This window comes from Pelophylax lessonae (assembly GCF_965119305.1).
Source record: "Pelophylax lessonae genome assembly, chromosome: 3".
Lineage (NCBI taxonomy): Eukaryota > Metazoa > Chordata > Amphibia > Anura > Ranidae > Pelophylax > Pelophylax lessonae.
Window position 1 is genome coordinate 352,108,584 of NC_138770.1, and position 21,998 is coordinate 352,130,581.

At 40.8% G+C, this 21,998-nt stretch overlaps 1 protein-coding gene across 5 annotated transcripts in view; it reads left to right on the forward strand.

The window, feature by feature from the left end:
• MYO6 (myosin VI) overlaps positions 1-21,998 on the forward strand; it is a 394,715-nt gene that overhangs the window by 315,717 nt on the left and 57,000 nt on the right. For all 5 annotated transcript variants that reach the window (XM_082249660.1, XM_082249662.1, XM_082249661.1 and 2 more), the window contains exons 25-27: positions 5,884-6,034; positions 18,654-18,862; positions 19,383-19,461. In XM_082249660.1, the coding sequence (XP_082105786.1) occupies positions 5,884-6,034; positions 18,654-18,862; positions 19,383-19,461 (439 nt within the window). The remainder of the gene's footprint in view (positions 1-5,883; positions 6,035-18,653; positions 18,863-19,382; positions 19,462-21,998) is intronic.

Genomic DNA, 21,998 nt, shown 5'->3' on the forward strand with positions numbered 1-21,998 from the left:
TATATGTTTCCTTTTAAAAAACAAAAATAAACATGAAACTGCCATCATCTTGTTTTCAGGTTTTAACAACTGCTTTTATTGGTGCAGATGCTGTTTGTGCTTCGTAGTTTGCATTGCATTGATCACTGCTTGCATTCAACTTATTTTGCTTCATAAAGAAAACAAGGAGAATTAAGTACTAGACCTTCATATCACTTTCCAGTTTTGGGCTTACAGGTGTCATACTCAATGAACCCTGAACGCATGACAATCCTCATATCAAATAGCATTTTTGATTATGGTAAGGCATGATCATCAGATGGCATGCTCTGAAAGATGAACAGTTTATGGGTTGGTTGAAAGAAATGTTTGCAGTCATGCACAATTTTACTCCCTGGATGTGTTTGGGCTCTTTCACACGGTCCGCCTCCGCAGGCGGATCCGTGTTGCTCAGCGGGGATCGATCCGCGATCCCCGCTGAGCCGGGCGGATGACAGCTCCGTCTCCGCTTGCAGAGCGGAGAGGGAGGTGTCTCAGCCCCCGCTGCCCTCTATGGGGGATCGGATGAGAGCGGACCGCTTGTCCGCTCTCCTCAGATCTGCTCCGCTCCGATTACTGAACGGATGGAAAAATAGGGTTTCCATCCGTCCAGATTTCAGCACAGGATCGGATGCGGATGGCAGCGGGTGTCAGCGGAGGTGACCTCCGCTGACACCCGCTGCCCCATAGAGCTGCATGGAGGATACGATCAGATCCGCCTAAAAAACTGACATGCGGATCTGATCGGACCGCCCGTGTGAAAGAGCCCTTTGTCTGTACACTGAAATGACACCACTTTTGGCACTGTGTCTCATTCCTATGTTAGAGAAACATAGACATGGAAAACACAGACTTTCACACAGCCAATAAGGCATGGGATGGCTCTTGGGGGGAGTTATGCATATATCAATATGCCTTAATGGGTTGATGTCAGTCTGGAGGAGCAGGCAGAGAATCTGTAGATAATGTAAATGCAGAGTAAAAGGGGTGAAACAGGGATGGTCAGGCAGGGGGGGAAAGAGCTACATGATGCTGGACTTCATCCAATCAGAAAATTGGGTGAGCTCTATCTGACCTGCTGCAGCTTTTAATGCACATTGAAAGAAGCTCACAGTGTGCAGTGAAATTAGACTAAGCAATTTCAGTACAGAAGAGGAGCCTGTGCAAGAGTGTAAGACTAAAGGTAAGGCTGGAGTTCAGCTTTAAAATACTTTAGTGCATATTGCCACCATGAAAATACAATAGAAGACAATGCCATATTAATTTATTTCCATATCTTGTGAAGCTATATCTACAAGTATGTAGGTCTGTTGTACATGGTCTTTTTTTTTTTTTTTTTTTATAAAAATGCTTTTAACAATTAGGAATACTTTGCAAGGTTTGGATTTTAGGTCAGGTTGTTTGATTAAATCTTAAGGTGCCTGCTGTTGTTAATGATTAATCACCAATACAGCCATTTACAATAAGGCTAGGAAATGTTTCTAGGCCCTAGATGGCCATGGCAAGCACCCCTTGGCGAGCCTTTTTTTGGAGTAAGAGACAATAGACTTAATTCAATTTTTCAAGTCCACATTAGAAAAAGATTCCTTCTTGTGGCTTTTTATGCTCTGTTCCTGTGTGCTATGTGAGGGGGTGTGTCCCTTCCATCCAATCAGCTCTCAGAGCTCTCCTCACTGAGCTCTGCAGAGTGTGACTTCAGCTCTCTCCACCCCCCCCCCTTTATTTTTTCTGAGAGCTCAGAAAAGCTTTATACATTCTGGACTTTAAACAGCTGTAGAGAAGAGGAGACTGCAGATAAACCTCATTACTCAAGTACCCTTAAAGTGTTACTAAACCCAGAGCCTGCATTCACTATCTCTGGTCTCCCACAGAACACAGAAAATGGAAATGCAATTATTTCAGTAAATATAAACTGCTAAATACCTTTTCTCATCAACAGTTAGAGCAGTCTTGTGACTTCAATCCGTGTGGTGAAAGCTTGTAGGAGGAGTTTTCATTTCTCCCACGATTGTCTTATAAATATGCTGGACTCCTGACCCTTTGTCTGGACAGTGCTGATTTGCCCTGTGCTGATCACATGCACTCTCCCAAGAAAAAAAAAAAAAAAAAGCGCTCTAGCAATACACACCAAACTGAGCATGTGCAGCTTGACTCCATAGACTCTGTAAATATCAGGTTATTTTCTCTATCGTCCATCCACAGACGCAGCCTCATCTCCATGGGCTGAGTTATGCTCCTCCCATCAGGAGTAGTCTAGGCAGGAAAATTTGAATGTACACGCCCTAGGGGCTGTCTCTCCAGGCATAACCCCCACTGCCACAGCCCAGCACATCAGACGCAGCCTCATCTCCATGAGCTGAGAGGGAGATTTCTCTGCTCTCTTTGTCACAAAAGGTTGCCTTCCTAGTGGCTATCACTTCTGCTCGCAAAGTCTCTGAGTTGGTGGTGCTGTCCTGTTGTTTGCCTTATTTGGTGGTCCACAGAGATAAAGTGGTCCTCCGACCTAACCCATCTTTTCTCCTTAAGGTGGTGTCGGCTTTTCATCTTAACGAGTACATCGTGTTGCCTTCCTTATGTCCTAAGCCTAAAAATCCAAAGGAGATTGCCTTGCACTCTCTGGATGTGGTTCGGGCAATAAGGATTTATCTGACGGTTACAGAGTCCTTCAGGAAGTCGGACTCTCTCTTTGTCCTTCTGGACGGTCCTCACAAAGGTTTGGCTGCGTCCGCTGCGACCATTTCGAGATGGATCAGGCAGACGGTTGTTCAGGCTTATTCGATCAAGGGTCAGGTTCCTCCTTTTCCTGTGAAAGCGCATTCTACTAGAGCGCTGAGTGCCTCTTGGGCTTTTCGTCATCAGGCCTCTGTTGTACAAGTTTGTAAGGCAGCAACGTGGTTGTCTTTGCACACCTTTACAAAATTTTACATGGTGGATTTGTTGGCATCTTCAGATGCCTCTTTTGGCCACAAGGTTTTGAAGGCTGCGGTTTCATAAGAGAATACTTTTTTGTTATTCTCTTAGGGGTTGACGTTACTGTCAACCCCTATGAGTTGACGTTACTGTCTGGTTGGGTTTTTTTCCCACCCCCTCATGCCTATACTGCTTTGGGACGTCCCACTCAGCTCATTGAGATGAGGCTGCGTCTGTCGATGGACGATAGAGAAAATAAGATTTTTTTTAAGATCTTACCGTAAAATCTTTTTCTCTGATGTCCATAGACAGACACAGCTCCCGCCCCTCTGTTTGGGGTTGGTTCTTTTGTCTTAACTGCTTTAAAACTAAACTGATGTGCTGGGCTGTGGCAGTGGGGGTTATGCCTTGAGGGACAGCCCCTAGGGCATATACATTCACATTTTCTGGCCTAGACTACTCCTGATGGAAGGAGCATAATTTAGCTCATGGAGATGAGGCTGCGTCTGTCAATGGACATCAAAGAAAAATATTTTAAGGTAAGATCTTACAAAAATCTTACTTTTCTGTAGTCCGTGGAGGAAAAGGAGGATCAGAGAAGATTGGATCAAACAGCCTTTTTATACAATGTAGAGGAATAACCCCTTAGGTTCCACAGAATATACCAAGCATGCTTTACTGCATTTACAGACTGATTTTACTGTTGTGGGTTTAGTAACACTTTATTAGGCCAGGTTTTGGGAATTTCCTTTTGATAAAAGAACTGACATAAATTCCAACACATGGATACTGATTTAATGCACTTGTGCAGGGTAAAAACATAACCTGCTGGGGGTACTCGAGGACTGACATTGGCATGGGAAAGAGGGACAGCTATTAGCAAAAAAAAAGTATGTAGGCTTAGGACACGAGACTGGATGAGAGGTTTAGTACTGTAAAATACTTTGTGATAGATGAATAGTGCCTTTTTTTTTTTAAACAGGTATATACAACAGACGAAAATGAGGGTCTAAGGAGGGGGAGATCGGAACTATGTTCCAAAAGAGGGACAGTCCCTCTAAATCAGGGACAGTTGGGAGGTTTTGTGTTGGGAACCACTGGTTTAGATTGCCATCAGATGTCTAGTGCCCTATCAGCGTAGCTTTCTTCTGAGGCTGCTGTGCAGTGTACAGCCAAGCTTTGACAATAGGCGATCTATAATCTGGAGGACAGCGGGATACACTTTTTTATTGAAAAATCATTGTTACTTGTCCTAAATTAATGAACAGTTTACAATGTATCATATATTGGCAATCATTAGGGATAGTGGTGATGCCTCATTTCACAAAACCCAGGCTTTCCTGCTCTGTGCTGTCAGTCACGAATACAGCATAACAAACAAACTGTCAGTGTGTTGGTAGTTATAAGTCTGCTAATTTGAATATTATCAGCTTTCTCCAAAGCCGGGGAATTGAATAATTTCAGTATATATACACATATCCCCTTTAGACTGGATACAGATAATATTTAGGCAGTATCTCTTACCACCCAATGATTTCAGAAAGTCTGAATAGCTGGAAATCTTGCAGGCAATAATTTAACGTTAAGCAATAATGAAACATTTATATTGGCAAATTATTACAGTATAAAAATAAAACTCTATGCTCCAGGCCACAAATAACGAATATGAACTGAATGTCAAACAGAAGAAGTTAGCTGATATACCTGCATCATACGTATTCGTTGATTCAACAAAGAAGCTGATTTTCTTTGTGATACAAAGAGAAAACCAAATGACAGTGAAGTTAGTGTACAAAGAAACCTAAATGAGCATTAGGGCCTCATGTACACTAGACATTTTGCTAACTCTCCTAGACACCTTTCCTCTTGGCAGCAGTTTTGGCAGAAAAAAAAAAAGAGCTTGACGCTTGTAAACTCACGCAAAGCATTTAAGTGCGTCAAGCACTTGTTCATTATTTAATTTCATTGGCCATGATGATAGTTTATTCTGGCAATTCAAATGAACAAACGCTCAAGCGCTAAATTGGCCTTGGTGTGTTTAGACACATTTACATGCGTTTAGGTGCATCAAGCATTTTTTCTGCCAAAGCTCTGCTGTTCCCAGACTCACTGGCTGTGGGTTTTTTTTTTATTCCTCTAAATGCCCCTGCCTCTAAACTCCCTTAAATGTCTATGTGTGCATGGACGCATAGGCTAACATACAGGGGCATTTAGAGGCAGGAAAAAAAAAGCTAAACGCCTTTAGGAGCAGCAGAAAAAAACTGCCAGTGTGCATGAGGCCTTGGGTTTAGTGCACCTAGAGATATTGTCCTACATGCTGCCATTTGTACTAGAATTTAATATTTTCATTCATGTCTGACTTCATTCGAAGTGCAAAATAGGAGGGTCGTCTTGACATAGTCACATGATCAGTCTTACTGTTGTAGTATATAAAACCTTTTGGAAGCAGCAAGGTTTGCAGAAAAGGACATTTTGATGATGTACACATCCACGTAGAAGGAAGTCTCTTTAAAGTTGTTGCTAGTTTTAAAAAAATTCTGCTTGCATATTGAACTAGAAATGTAATTTGTATTAACAATACAAGATTTCTACACAATAATGTGTACTATATTTTTTATAACAAAATTGGAGTCACTTTCTCAGTATTTTAGATGCTTTATACATCTCAAGGTCATGCCACACAGCCCTTGTAGGACTAGAGCTGAGCAGCACAATTAAAAACTGATAACAATTTGACCGCAGTTGCACCTTTTTTTTTTCTTCTTTTTTTTTCTTTTAGCACAGTTAACACTAGCTATATGCTACCAATGTTAGCTCTGCAACACATGCTGTAGACCCAGCAATGCTAAAGTTGATTGCTCAAGATGATCATATTGATTTATTGTATACATACTGTACAATTCAAGTTTGTGCTATGCTTTCAAGAGCTTAATTCTGTCATTTTTCTTGATATAGAATTGATGGTATAATGAAGGTGAAGACACTCAAATCTAGGCAGGACAAATTCAATGAAGTTGTTAATGCACTGAAGGAAGGCAAACCAGAGATGAGTAAACAGGTGAAGGACCTGGAGCTGTCCATCGATGCTCTTATGTCTAAGATTAAGGTGAGTTGCCATAAGCTATTCTTTTCTTATGTTGGTTTGAGTTCTGTATGCTAAAAATGCAGTTATGCAAAACAGACTTGAATGAAGCAGGAAAAATGAGTACCGGTATTTTTCACACTTCCTGCCTTAGACTCATTGGCAGGCTACTTGCTGTCTGTAATTGTGTAAAAAGATGTAAATTTCAATGATGCTCGTAAAAAGGCTCATCACGGATAAAATGCCTACTGTGCTTGGAATGATTCACATTGATAAGAATGTCTGTGAATTTTTGATGTGCTGTCACTGTGCTTGGGTTGAATTGAGTATTATTTGATGAGACCTGTTCATGTATGGCTTCAGTGATAGGGGAAAAATACATTTTTTTTGTCCTCCTTTGATTAATGAAGGCTTCTGTTAAGTGGGAAATTTTAAATAATTTATAATCTTACACATATTGACTTGGAAGGGGTTTTTGAGGCAATTTGATGGTTTTTCCTTATGATTCATGTTCACTTACTATTAAAGGAGAAGTATAGCCAAAGTATTTTTTGTCTGTACTTCTTCTATGGATCACAAAAGTGCACTCCTGTGACCCGTTTTCAGCCGACAGCGATTTCACAGAGCTAGTCCAGGCTTGGGAAAGATCCCGATTTTACAGTCAGGATTCACCCAGATGACCGGACAGGCAGCTGGCTCAGTCTCTCAGCGAGCCACTGGGAGACTGAGCCAGCTGCTCCTGTCCCCTCCACAGACCAGCATTCCAGTGAGCACTAGAGGGGCAGAGCAGAGAGCCAGTAATTGACAGTCACCAGCTCTCTGCAGCCTGAAGACTGAGAGCTGAGGGTTCAGCGGTATCTGATCATTTCTTGGTCTGGAGCTGACGGGAAACCAATGCTGCATCCACCTAGGTGAGTATAATCTGATAGAAGCACTGCAGCAAGGAGCGGTGAGGTAACCAAGGAGTGACACTGGCTGCTGTATCATTATGCTGGGAGTGTGCATCAGTGTCCTGGTCTATGTTACCTAATACCTGTGATATATGACCTGTGTAGGTCTTGCCATCTGGTAAGAGTTTATAGATTAGAACCTGGTGGTGGATCTCTATCTCCCTGCACTTTAAAGCTTGCTGATGTGGATTGAACACCTCACGTGGATTCTTTACTGTGTGTTCCATGGACTTGATTGCCCCCATCATGGACTAGCACTACACCTTCACCTTTATTACATCTTAAAAAAACAAACCAAAAAAAAAACTGTTAGTTTTTAGGTATTTAACATGGAAGCCATTGTGTGGAAAATATTCATTGACATTTACAGAATAGTAATAATAAGTGCACACTCTTTGGTGATAAATGTCAAGCTGCCCATGTAAGTGAGATGACAGTCACCTGACCAGCCACTCCCAATAAGAACATAAATTAGGCAGCTTAGATACAGTACAGTAAATAGTATATAACACTGTGTAGTAGCCTATGTAGCATCCATTAAAACTAGGGATGTGGAGGGAACCCTAATACATCAATCATGTGGCTAGACATTAGTGAAAACACATTTATAGATGTAGGTGTCCCTAACCCTCAAACCAGGTAATGATATTTGAAGTTTCAGGCATAGTTGCAAGCTCCAGCTAGCTAGCAACTTTTTACAAAGTCTTTCAAGTACAGGCGGTCCCCGGGTTACAAACATCCAATTTATAAACGACCCCTACTTACAAACGGAGAGAGACAACAGGAAGTGAGGAGAAATTTCCCCCTAGGAAGGGAAATTCACTCCCGTAAGAGTTCTCATGGGAAAACGGTTTCTCCAGCTTTATCACCAATCCTTGTTTCCACACCAACCCAAAATTTTCAAAATCCAGTTGTCATAGGGACAGAAAGTGAGGTGAAATCTTCTGAACAGGGGCACAGACAGCAAAACAAACATTACAGGGGTGGTAACCCTTCCCTATGCTATCCAAAAAACATAAAAATTATTCTTTTGGCTGGAGCTAAACTTAAAAATTCTACCTGTTCTGACTTACAAACAAATTTGACTTCAGAACAAACCTACAGTCCCTATCTTGTTTGTATCCCGTGGACCGCCTGTACACTTTTTGCTTGAATATTGATGCATCTGAAGCCAGTGATTTTATTGCAAATGAAGGGGCACAGTGGTTGATCTGAAAACATTGAACAGAGAAAACTGGAGCAAACATTCAATAGATGCTTTTTGTATTTACCTTTCAAAGCAGAAAATCTTGTTGGATCAGTAGGTGACTGTCCTACTATTGCTCATATTTACTTTGCTTCAGATTTTGCATATCAGGCCTTTTACTGCCTACAAGTGCAGCGCAGTACTTTAGGCTGGCCATAGATGGGTTGTTTTGCTTTGTTCAGCCGGCAGATTCCTCCATCCACACAAGCACTGAGACATTAGGGGTTATCTACTAAAGCTGGAAAGTGTAAAATCTGACTCACTTCTGCATAGAAATCAATCCGCTTCTAACCTCAGCTTTTTCAATTTAAACTTTGGCAATAAAACCTAGAAGCTGATTAGTTTCTATGCAGAAGTGAGCCTGATTTTGCACTCTCCAGTTTTAGTAAATAAACACCCTTGTATTTTGACAGCGGGGCGCTCCTCTGTCAGAATGCACTGATCAGTGGCTATAGCTGCTGTTTTTCAGCAAACATTCCCATTTCACAAAAGTCGATCTAGCAGTTGGCTTCTGTCAAACAGGGACATCCTACATGGATCAAATTTTGGCTGCTCTCTGCTAAACGGGCCAAATTTTAAATCATCGTTGGCCAGTTGTAGGCTGGTTTCACACTGGTATTGAACTTAACACCATGTGTAAAACGCAGATACAGTCACTCTGCACCAAAACCACAGCACACCTCTGTGAACTCAGCCTTAGTGGTTAGTACTCCTGCCTTTCAACACTGGGATGCTCAGTTTGTACAATAGGATTCTCTTTGCATGGAGTTTGTATTGCTTTCCTTGTCCTTGCTTGGTCTCCGGCCTTTACTTCAAAGACATGCTGTTGACTAAATTGGCCCAAGTATTTGTAAGCATGGATGTATATATGTGAGATTAGGGACCTTAGATTGTAAGCTCCTTTAGGGAAGGGACAGACGTGAATAGTCCAGTATGTAAAGCGCTGCATAAATTGTCAACTCTATATTAATGCCTGTGATAAAGATTTGTTGCTGTATTACAGTATTCAATTATTGCCAGTAATGCAAAGTTTTTACGTGTTGCTAGCAAAACATGACGTTTTTTGTAGAACAGTTCTGACATCTGTTATATGTGTACGTTCATTTTTTCTCTTCTTTGAAGGGAGATCCATGGAACCATATGGTAAAAGTTGGAGCATCCAAAATATACCCCAAATCTAATTAAAAGACTCAGATTAATGCAGCTCTATAATCCCTAATACAGTACATCATTAAACTTAACTACACTGCCTCTGAGCACCACAAACCAGAAATGCTATTTAATTTATCTTTTCATATTTAAAGCAAACTCTCCCACCCATCCATATCTCCTTGCTTTATTTTGCTTGGAAATCACTCTTTGAAAAACACTCTTTAGCATTTCTTGCAGTGACCATCTTGAGTAAGGGCACATAAATCATGTAACATTTACTTCTGCAATCCATCTTCTCTTAGGTCAGGCATGCAAGGAGGTGGGTGTACTTAGCTCAGAAAAGCCTTTTTGAAGACTTCTGGGATGTATGACATGATTTGCCTAGGCCTGGAATCCTGAAATGTAAAAATAAAAGGTTGAAATTAAATACATTCTTATCTATTTACTAATGCTAGCAGCATAAGGATTAAAAATGGTCAATGTTGTTGAGATGGTAAAGTTCCGCTCTAAAGCTGAACTCCAAGATGAGCTAGAATTTTCCAACCATAAGAGGCATATGCTTTGTAAATTTTTCCAGACTCCTATACCAAAGAGCAGTCACTGCTTCTCCTTCTATTTGTGCAGGGTGACAGGTCTGTATAGTCTCCCTCCTTTAGTTTTCTGCAGGCAGCCTGTAGTGGGTGGATCTGCTGGGATTCCTCCACAGCTCTCTGCACAAGCTATATGCAACACAGTGATGATGACACTGCTACCTTTACAAGCTAATATTTGGGTTTGTCAAAACATGGGGTGCAAACAATGTAGATGTACTGTATATGCTTTGTGCCTATTGAGAAATATATTTAAATTAATGTTTTTGAGCTCCAGAGTTTAGCTTTATAGTGCATTCGGAAAGTATTCATAGCGCTTCACTTTTTCCACATTTTATGTTACAGCCTTATTCCAAAATTGATTAACTGCATTATTTTCCTCAAAATTTTACAAACAATACCCCATAATGACAATGTGAAAGAAGTTTGTTTAAAATCGGCAAATTTTAGATGAATAAAAAACGAAAAATCCCATGTACTTAAGTATTCACAGCCTTTTCCATAACACTCAAAATTAAGCTCAGGCGCATCCTGTTTTCACTGATCATCCTTGAGATGTTTCTACAACTGGATCGGAGTCCTGTTGGTAAATTCAGTTGATTGGACATGATTTGGAAAGGCGCACACCTGTCTATATAAGGTCCAACAGTTAACAGTGCATGTCAGAGCACAAGCCATAAAGTCCAAGGAATTGTCTGTAGACCTCCGAGACAGGATTGTATCGAGGCACAGATCTGGGGAAGGGTACAGAAAAAAATTCTGCAGCATTGAAGGTCCCAATGAGCACAGTGGCCTCCATCATCCGTAAATTGAAGAAGTTTGGAACCACCAGGACTACTACTAGAGTAGAGATGACCAAGAGCCCAATGGTCTCTCTGACAGAACTCCAGCATTTCTTTGTAGAGAAAGGAGAACCTTCCAAAAGAACAACCATCTCTGCAGCACTTCACCAATCAGGCAGGTATGGTAGAGTGGCCAGACAAAAGCCACCTCTCAGTAAAAGGCACATGACAGCCCGCCTGGAGTTTGCCAAAAGGCACCTGAAGGACTCTCAGACCATGAGAAACAAAATTCTCTGGTCTGATGAAACAAAAATTTAACACTTTGGCCTGAATGGCAAGTGGCATATCTGGAGGAAACCAGGGACCACTCATCAGCTGGCCAATACCATCCCTACAGTGAAGCATGGTGATGGCAGCATCTTGCGGTGTGAATGTTTGTCAGTGGCAGGAACTGGGAGACCAGTCAGGTTCGGGGGAAAGATGAATGCAGCAATGTACAAAGACATCTTTGATGAACAACTGCTTCAGGGCGCTCTGGACCTCAGACTGGGGCAAAGATTCATCTTCCAACAGGACAACGAACCTAAGCACACAGCCAAGATGACAAAGGAGTGGCTACGTTACAACTCTGTGAATGTCCTTGAGTGGCCCAGACTTGAACCCAATTGAACATCTTTGGAGAGATCTGAAAATGACAGTGCATCGATGCTCCCCATCCAACCTGATGAAGCTTGAGAGGTCCTTCAAAGAAGAATGGGAGAAACTGCCCAAAAATAGGTATAGCATCAAACTCAAAAGACTTGAGGCTGTAATTGGTGCCAAAGGTGCTTTAACAAAGTATTGAGCAAAGGCTGTGAATACTTATGTACAATCATCTTTCACATTTTCGTTATGGAGTGGTGTTTGTGGAATTTTGAGGTAAATAATGAATTTAACCCATTTTGGAATAAGGCTGTAACGTAAGAAAATGTGGAAAAATTGAAGCCCTGTAAATACTTTCTGGAAGCACTATACATTTATTTCAATAATGCTAGCAGTGTAAGTGTCTGAATTTGACCTGATTACAGCTCATTGCAGGCCCTGTATAGCAAATCTGGAGAGTGTGGATAAAAGCAGTACAAGGCGGCATTTAGCAATTTTCTGACAAGAAGCACGCTGATAAGAGGGCAAAGCAGATACAAATGAATGCTATTATTGTTTCTCACTGTCCAGTAACAGGCTGGGGGTGGATCCAGGGCAACCTGATTTTAAAGGAAGTGGGTTGCATGATGTTGGCCATCAGACTGAGAATATCTAGAGGCAGAAAAAAGTATTGCGGGGAAAATCTTTGGATTGAAGCTGAACTATTGCTACAAATGCTGGTTTTGATACTTTCTACCCTATTTAGGTTTGGAATTATGCTTTACCTTTGCTATGTAGAATATTTATATTTTAGGGTCCTTTAAATATACGAAATGTCTTTCCCTTTTACTAAATTACAGCTATTCCTAAAATGTCTGTGCCAGCCTTGGTATGTGTGATATTTAAGAAAGGTTGAAGCACTGTAATGTATAGTCTATGATCTGGAAAACTTCCTAAGCCAGCTAGAATTTAGCAATCTCCGTCTTGAGTATTGTACCTATTATAAAATTGCGGTACATTTCCATTGCTATAGCCAGTAACAATTCAGACCTTTTACCCTCAGAGGGTTTGCTCTATCAGAAGGAATGCATAGATCATCATTAGACTGTCAGCTCCATGATCACAGATAATGAGACACAGGTTGCTAATCAGTGGATAGCAATTCGTTTGGATTTTTTCTACGTACCAGATAGATGGTTGGACACAATTTCACTGCTGTACTTGTAGATTCTGATAATACATTGCTGAGAGATGTACAGCTTGCCAGATGAGGATTTATAGAATGTTAGACACAGTCATCCCTTACACAGCTGCAAGTGAAGCTTCTGGCAGATCACATTAACAGCTGTGCTTGTTTTCTACATTCCAATGAAGCAACATTAACACCAATACTGACTGCATATATGCAATTTGTTATAATGCAGAATTGTAATTGCTAATCAGCATAATCCCATTTGTAAACCATTATCAGTGTAAAAGGACGTTGATCGGCTTCATTCCCCACCTGCATTGTATACATCGTTTTTTTTTCCCTCCTGAAGCAGAAAGCTTTTTTTTTTTTTTCTGCAAGTCACTTTGACAGCAATATTTGAAGTGATTGCTTTTGTCTTGGAATATAAATGTATTTGGAGTTCTGAAACCAGTGCTTTTCCTTAGAGGTTTGTCATTCACATTTCAGACCTGTGTATTTGGTAGAGGGGGATCAGATGAATACAGTAAGGGACTGTGTTAAAGGCTTTGAGCTCATGTCAATGGAATCATTTTAATTTTAGTTTGAGATGTTTCGGAGATCGATCTGAATTCATTGGCGTATATTTGACCTGCTGTTTACCTCCTCCTGACCTGCATTTATTTGACTTTCTTAAAGTAGATTTTTTGCTTTTCTGTAGACTTATAAGGGAATGTAAAACCTGTTTGCTGCAAACAAAAGCCTGCCAACAGAGGCAATGAAGTTGCAGTATACTTGACAGCTGGAATTTAGAGGATCAAGGTAAAGCTGGCTAAACATTGGTAGACGGCAGGTAAACTTGGTAGAGCGAGAGATCAGATGAATACAATGTAATTGGCCATACACAAGAATACTATCGTTTTCTTTTCTTTTTTTTTTTTTTTTTTGTGGAGCAGTAACAGAGGTATACAGTAAAGCTGGCCATAGATGGGCAGACTATTGGTATACTTGGTAGGGAGGAATCAAGTGAATACAATAAATCTTGTCATTTATGGGCAGATTACAAGTATACTTGGTTGAGGAAGATCAGATGAATACAGTAAAGCTGGCCATATATGGTAAGGACTTGTGTTGATGGGCATTCTTTTCAAATTTTGTCCCTGCTATTCAAATGCATGTGTTTGAATGGCAAATGCAGGGTTTGACAAAATTATATATTGAATTGCTTTTCCAGCAGTTCAAAAGCACCTTAATGGGACATGCTGCATCACCCATAGACATGAAACCCACATCTGGCCAAACATGCTGCATCCAAACAGATGCAGCACAGCCTCTGAAGTGCAATGTGTACTTTTCAATTCAAGCCATTAGGATTTTGCTGACCGTTTGATGAGTGATGTAAACACACCTCAGACGCTGTAAAAACAACACCCATAGACATGAGACCCACATCTGGCCAAACATGCTGCATCCAAAGAGATGCAGCACAGCCTCTGAAGTGCAATGTGTACTTCTCAATTCAAGCCATTAGGACTTTGCTGACCGTTTGATGAGTGATGTTAACACTCAGACGCCGTAAAAACAACACCCATAGACATAAGACCCACATCTGGCCAAATAGGAGCAGGCTATAGTTATGTTTGATAGAGGTGATCAAATGAATACAACACATCTGGTCATTTATGAGCAGTCTATGGGTATACTCGGTAGAGAGGGATAAGATGAATACTGTAAAGCTGGCCATATATGAGTTGAATATAGGTTTACTTAATAGATGGGGATTGGATGAATGCAGTAAAGCTTTTTATATACAAGTCGACTGTATGTATACTTGGCAGAAGGTATTCGGATGAATACATAAACGCATACAGGTTATGCAGATCATGAGTATTCTTTGTAGACCACATAGCAGTTGTATGTAAACATGGTCACACATTGGTAGTTTATTGGTGTACTGGGTAGAGGGAGATCAGATTAACACTGTAAATCTGTTAATATATAGGAGAATGGAGTGCCCAATCATTTTCTGCTGATTGCTTTATGAACTGCTGTACATGGGAGAGAATTCAATCACATATTCTGAAATGGCCTTCACACAACAACCCCAGGTGTTCATTATTCAAACAAAATTCTTGTAGACCTTATCTGCAGAAAAAAATAACTGATCAATAAAAGGCTTATGTGTGGAAACCTTGACAAGATCTTGTTGAGCAGTTAGAGAAGTGGATAATGGACAGTCTCTGATCTAGAAGGTTTCCTAAGCCAGGAAGAATGTAATTGTTTCTGTCTGTGTGTTTTACTTTTCTATAAAGTTTTTATATTTCATGTGCTGTAAGCCAGTACCAATTTAAACATATTACACTTCTATTTTAGAAAAGAATGCATGGGTTATTACACTATCAGCTCCATGATCACAGATAATGAGACACAATCAGTGGATAGCAGTTGATCTGGGCAATTATTTAGGCTTTAAGTTTTATAGTCCTTCCACGTAGCTGTCTTCATTTTAGCAGGACAGACCCTTGCCAAGTTTACAAATGAGATTAAAAATATCAGTGATCAAAATGTTGGTGGATAATTCAGGTATCCTGTGGATGTTGCAGAAATGTATCTTGGGCAAGGTTACAAATGTGTAGACTGTAGGTGGGAGAGGCGAGTATTGCCAATTTGCCGTCATTAGCTTTGTGTTTAAGCAAGGACAGTGGCAACAGTGGGGCACAATTTAGGGTTTTCACATTGTGTTAATGTGTCAGCTGTCTACCTTGCAGAACGTTATTCTTTGGACCATTATAAAGGCTTTTTACACACTGATTGCACAGAAACTGAATTCAGTCGGTTTTCAGTGGCCCTCGTGTCTCCAAAACTTGGTATAAAAACAAGCAGCTACTCCTAACCGCTAGTTACAGATAATCTGTTTGCAATATGCTTTATGGATGCTTTTGTTATTTGCTGTGTTATAGTGCATGCTTGTGCTTTTGTACATCGTTCTCAAGGCAGATGCATTACTATGTTGCAAATGGAATTTTCCCTGCATGCTCTGTATAATGAGTCATTTAGGGTACATTTACACCAGCTGCTGCATTGCTATGCAGCAGCTGGTGTGTGTTGCAGCGAAGGCAGTGCTAATGCGACAATCCCAGCGCGTTACATTGTTAAATTAAAATGTTCAAACTTTATTGAAATTTCTCACAGTGACATTTTATAATGTTCTATCAGGCATGCACTGGAAAGAAGTACTGCACATAGTGTGTTTTTTAGTGTTCACCACCCACACACCACTGTAATGCAGTGGGGTGAGCCGGCCACACCAGAGACCAGGCATTTTTCAGTAGGAATGCACTGGAATAGTCGCATAATGCTGTCCCACTGCAGCTGATGTGAACAGACCCTAATACTACACTAAATTTCAGCTTGAGCTATTGAACTCTATATGTAAGGAAATACAGGAAAAAATGAAGAAAGGAGCCTAAAGCTCCTAATGGCTGGATATCCAAGTAAAACGATATGAGATACAATTTCTTTATTTTTACCTTAAAAAAATAAAAATAAGACATCATTTTGTATTCATTTTTAATCCTGATCATAAGACTAAGAAAATTTGTAGATCACTATACATTCCTGTTATTTTTCCAATTAGTAGTAGCAGCTTCTTTTTGTTAAATATATATATTTTTTTTAACTGCCAGCTTTTACACTGTACTTTTCTCTTCTGTACCTCTCTACAACACGCCAGCTATTAATGTAAGAATTCTCTGCAGGGCATTTTTCTGTTCTTTGTGTCAGATGCCTGTATGGCTGAGATTTGTACGTTTAATTTGGTTTTTATTTTATTTTTTTTTTGTTTGGTAACAGCAGAATATTGAGCAAAATGAATAATGAAAATTGTCAGATTGCTGGTACCTCGGGCCCCAGTGATTCAACTGTGCCTACAACGCAAATTCTAATAGAATAGCCACATGATTCTTTCTTTTGTTTAAAAAAATTAGCAAAATATGATACATTTTTTGTTATCTTTTATTGCTAGAATTACATACATAAACAGAAAGTTTGATGTTTTCTGTAAACTAACTAGATAGGCAAACCAGTTGTGAAATTGTATTCTGTTACTGTGTCTCAGAAATACTGGTTATAATATCTGTGAGGCTCATCTACAATCAAGAGTGAACATCACTATCTACTTTTGATTTTACTCTGTTGAGATCTGCACATTATGGCCCATGTTGTGTAGCCTGTGATACCCTACAGCAGTGGTCCTCAACTCCGGTCCTCAGGGCCCACTAACAGGCCAGATTTTAAGTATTACCTTGGGGAGATGCAGACTAGAGTATTGCAATCACCGAGCAGCAAATTATATCACCTGGGATGTATTTCAGTTATCTTGCAAACCTGGCCTGTTAGTGGGCCCTGAGGACCAGGGTTGAGGACCACTGCCCTACAGAGTTCGTGCTGTTTAAAGCAGCAGAAAGAATTCTGTGATTGGAGGAGAGGCGGTCATTTGATTTTGACAATTCACGTGACCGGGCTCTCTATTCCTTGTACAGCCATTCTGCTGCTTTTTAAATTGGCCTCTGTGCCTTTTAGTTTATTTTTCATATGTAGAGTATATAGGTATAACATCTTTTGTAGACACTATAAGGTCCACTCCTTGCATCCGTTCAGGTATTTTACTCTATCGTTACTATTTATTTTACTGTCAAAGTAACAAGAGAAAGGAGAGAATATTTTTGTTTATTGAACTATGGTTAAATACAGCCCCGATCTATAAACTTATGTATCATTTATATTAAAAGTAGCATATGTTATTTGGAAAAGCATATTTTATATCCAGCATACATATATAGTTATTTATTTATTTTTTGCTGAGAATTGAAATGTAGATTAAAAAAAAAAGAAAAAAGAGTAGGATTCGCTAGAGGATTAGCTTTATTCTACAAGAAGATTAGCTACTGATCGGCATTAGGTATGAAGGTGCAATGTGTTTGGTTTATCAGTCTTGATTATGTAAAATATAAATTAAATTCTTTATAAATTATATGTAAACCCAGTCACCAATATTTCACGTAAGCTTTAACATGTTAATGTAATCTCAAAAGTCATTTTCAATATTTTTAAATCTGCAGCTTTCATTAAAATAATACCTGGTGACAGGGCCGCTGATAATGCAGTACAGCCAGCCCTCCTGTACTGGGCCCATCGGTTCAAAAGGGGGGCCCGTCATATTGCAGACACCGAACCTCTGGCAGCACTGCGGGCGGATTGGTTCTAGCACATGTGCCCCTTCCATCTGCTGTCCTAGCCCCTTTCCACTGCAGTGCTGCCAGCTGCCCTCCTCTCTTACCGGCAGCCGCTGCGGGCACACGGTTTTTTCAAGATAGAGAGTGGGAGAAGGGGCCAGTAAATTGTAATTTACTGGCATCTTCTTTTCCTGAATGACCACAGTGAGTGATCGGTACCAATCACTCATGTGTTCATTCATCACTGATGCATTGTAAACTGTGTTTACTATGCTTCAATTTGTGAATGAGCAGGAAGACTCTAAGCACTTCCTATTTATTCATCTATGCAGCTGAGGCTACAGGGAAAGGGACTGATACATCTATGTCTTCAGTCACTTTCGGATGGGGGCCCTGTTAGGTAAGCTGTATGGGGCCCCATAATTTCTAACAGCAGCCCTGCCTGCTGATACTGCTTTCATTGTGCTTGTTAAAGAGGTTTTTCACCCTCCCCACCCACACATTTTTTTTACCTTCATGTGGTGAGATCAGCACATTTGAGATACTCGCCCACCCAGAAGATCCAGCTCTGTCCAGTGGAGATCCTCCTCTCTTCTGGCAGTGCTCAGTCCTGTATCATGTTTTGCCGTAATGTCATTGAAAGGCTGCCAGCTGTCTCAGGTTTAGCTCACATCTCGATGATGCCCCACTAGGCCCACCCCCTCCTGTTTTACTGAATGAAAGGCTTTGTCTACTGCGATAAGTGACATCCATTTTGCAGGAGGTAAAGAGGGAACAGTGCACGTTGTTCACCTAGGCGAGTGACAGGCGGAGAGGGCAGGGCCAGCAAACGTGTTGAATTCCAGTAAGAGTTTACATTTACTAATAATTTAATTTTTTTATTTTTGTTTTATTTTTCAGAACACAATAATGTCTCGTGATCAGATAGATAAAGAATATGATTCACTTGTCAAGAGTTCAGGTCAGCTCCTTAATGCTCTACAAAAGAGGAAGAAGGAGGAAGAGGAGGCTGAACGACTGCGTCGCATACAGGAGGAAATGGAAAGAGAGAGGAAGAGACGTGAAGCAGAAGAAGAACTCCGGAGAAAAGAAGAAAATGAAAGGAGGCTGTAAGTAAAAATAGCAGTTATTTTAACGCTAAACTTAAGATAAGCAGATAAAAAAACAGTTGAAATACATATGAGAATTGTTTTACCTGTGAAAAGATTTGTAATGCATACCTTGTAATCCAGGCACTGTCTTGGACCTCTACTGCAGCAGCAACAAAGAACATAGGGTAAAAACACACCTACAGCCTGCTGATTGGACATAGAAGCAGCAGACTGATCAGTCCTTCCCCTACACACATTGCTACCTTTTCCTGACAGTGCTTGTGCACTGAAGCAGAGCCTGATTGGCTCCTAGTTCTGGCCATCACTCTTCCAGTTTAAATACTGCTATACAGGAGTTCACGGGAGGATCAAGAGTCAAATACTTACTCTAGCTGCATTTAAAAAAATATATATATTTCTTAATGAATACATAACTGCATTAAGTGGTATTTTTATATCTGCCAGAAATTTGTTTTCCATGTATTTGCCTAAAATATTACATTAAAATACATTTTTTGCATGTTTCATTGAAATGTAGAAAAGCAGAAATCGAGGTAAAGCGAAAACAAGAAGAAGAAGACCGGAAAAAGAGAGAAGAGGAGGAAAGAAGAATTCAGGTTTGTGTGCAGTGTTCCATCTTATAAATGGTTAGACCGTGAACTCTTGTGTGTTGATGAGCAGTATCACAGATTTTCTTTTACATTGTTGGTGCAATTAGTGAATAAAACGACATGATATTAAAAAAGCCAGCCTTTCAAGCAAGAGCCCACTGCCTGGAGGTGTATATGGCGAAAGACGTCCGTTTAAATGCAAGAAAAATCTGGAGGTCATGGGGTGTTTACTTGTTGCCATTTAAAGTGTGACTGGAGATATACATTATATTGCCCCTATGGCTGCTTTTTGTTCATAATGGAAAGAAAAAAGCCAAAAGCTAATTTCAAAAAGTGTGTTACTTAGCTGTTCTGACATATTGCTTAAAGTTTACATAAAGATTTTGGGTCTCTTTCCACCCTTTATTGTTCAGCCATATTCATTCTTTTTGTACTATTTTGAATGTATTCAAAAAATCTTGTAAAATCCTTAAACCCTGTAATTAATTTAAAAAACGAACATTCTTACAGAATCCTAGCCACATTTATCCTATATTATTTCTCTTAACTTTATTATAAACGACCCTTGGAGCTTGAAAGTGATGGCGCAGCGGCCCAAGCAGCAGCTCTGATAGCTGAGAACAATTGTAAACATTCAGAGTAGGACACTTCTCACATGTCAGTATTCTGCATCCACCATTTTTGCAGTAGAGCAGAGCTCTTCTGCCGACACACCTTTGTACTGAGTTTATAACAGGTTGGCCATGCACTTCATGAGCTATGTGCAGTGTGCTGCACTGAAGTTCAGCAGCTTTCTTTTCTCAAATGCACTCTGCCTTAGGCACAGGGCTGGGACAAGTTGTCGGCAGGAGGTGAGGCTGCCCCGGGTGCACTGGTTTACTGTAGGGATGGGACTACCATATAGTGATCTCATTCTGCTATAGGTTGATAGGAGTAGTGATGCCATTGTAACTACTCCTATCAGCCCAGCGCTGGAAACTGCAAGGAGAGGAGAAGAGAGCCGGCAGGAGGATATGGGCTGTGTTCTCTTTCCCCCTCCTCCTTCCTTCTATTGCAGGACTCCTGTACTAACAAACCTGTAGGGATGTTCAGGAATACATGAGCTGTACTTGCAGGAAGGAGGAGGAGGAAAGGGAACACAGCCCGCACAGCCAAGTGCTAGAAGTGCTAAAGAAAGGAGGGGAGAGCTGGAGGAGGCAGTGGCAGGGTTCAATCTTCCCCTTCAGCTCCTCATTTTTGCCAATGCAGCCCTTCTGTATTCATTCAAATACGGCTGCCAGCTTCTGAATTCAGAAATGCTGTAAGATCGTGACAGTACTGGGTTTGCTTACCCGCTCCTACTGACACTTTTCTTCTGTCATCTTTCACCCCCTGGCCACTTCCCCCTCCACAGTGGCAGTAGAAATTGGGGGTAGGTGGGGAATAAGCAAACCCTGCAAAGTCCCAATCTTTCAGTGCAACGGTATATTGAAGCCAACAGCACCACTGATCTGACAGTAGCCTCTGTCAATAAAATAGCTCGATCAAGGCTTGATGTAGTTCAGTGTTAGGGTCAAGGTCTGGTAAGGTTAGATTAGGTGATATAAAAAAAACAAAAAAAAAAAAACCAAACTTGGTATCAGTGTGTTTTAGGTAGGATAAAATGTTTCTGGGTCCTACTATGGGTAAAAACTACAAAAAACATACACATACAGGATGGAGTGTCGCTGTGATGGCCACAAGTAGGAGAATTTGATTTGGGTTGTTCTTTGGTGGCGGGTCATGGTAATTGTAAAAAATATACTGGTACGTTTAAAAACAAAAAAATTGTTTTACTATTTTCTGCCATTTTTCCCAATCAGGAGATATCTATTACAATTTACCACCATATGAAGGCCCAATTTATTCTGGAAAAAAAAAAAATAATTTACCTGAATACATTAAGGTTTTCCAAAAGCAGAAGGTTTTTAACTTTATGCAATAAGATAAAAACCTTCTGTATGCAGCAGTCCCCCTCAGCCCCTTAAATTCTTACCTGAGCCCCATCTCGATCCAGCAATGTTGCACGAGTGTCTAAGCGGTCTGGCACTCCCCCTCCTCATTGGCTCCTGCTACAGTCAAAGTCAGTGAGCCAATGAGGAGAGAGATTGGGGGTGGGGCTGGGCCATGTCTATGTGTTTGAATGGACACACAGAGCACCGACTCGGCTCTGGTGCCCCCATAGCAAGCTGCTTACTGTGGGGGCACTTGGCAGGAGGGAGGGGCCAGGAGCGCCCGGTGAGGGAGGATCTGGGCTGCTCTGCAAAACCACTGCACAGAGCAGGTAAATATGATGTTTGTTATTTTTAAACGAAAAAAAAAAAAAAGCAAGATTTTAATATTTTAACCACTTGCCGAGTGCCAGCAGTACATATACTGCGGCATGGTCAGCTCTGTCCCGGGAAACAACGTAACTGTACATTGCTTCGCAGGACCGCTAGTGGGGGCGCACATTCCCATTCACCACAGAGGGGCCAATCAGTGGGTCCGGTGGGCACGATTGCCGCCAGGCACCCACGAGCGCT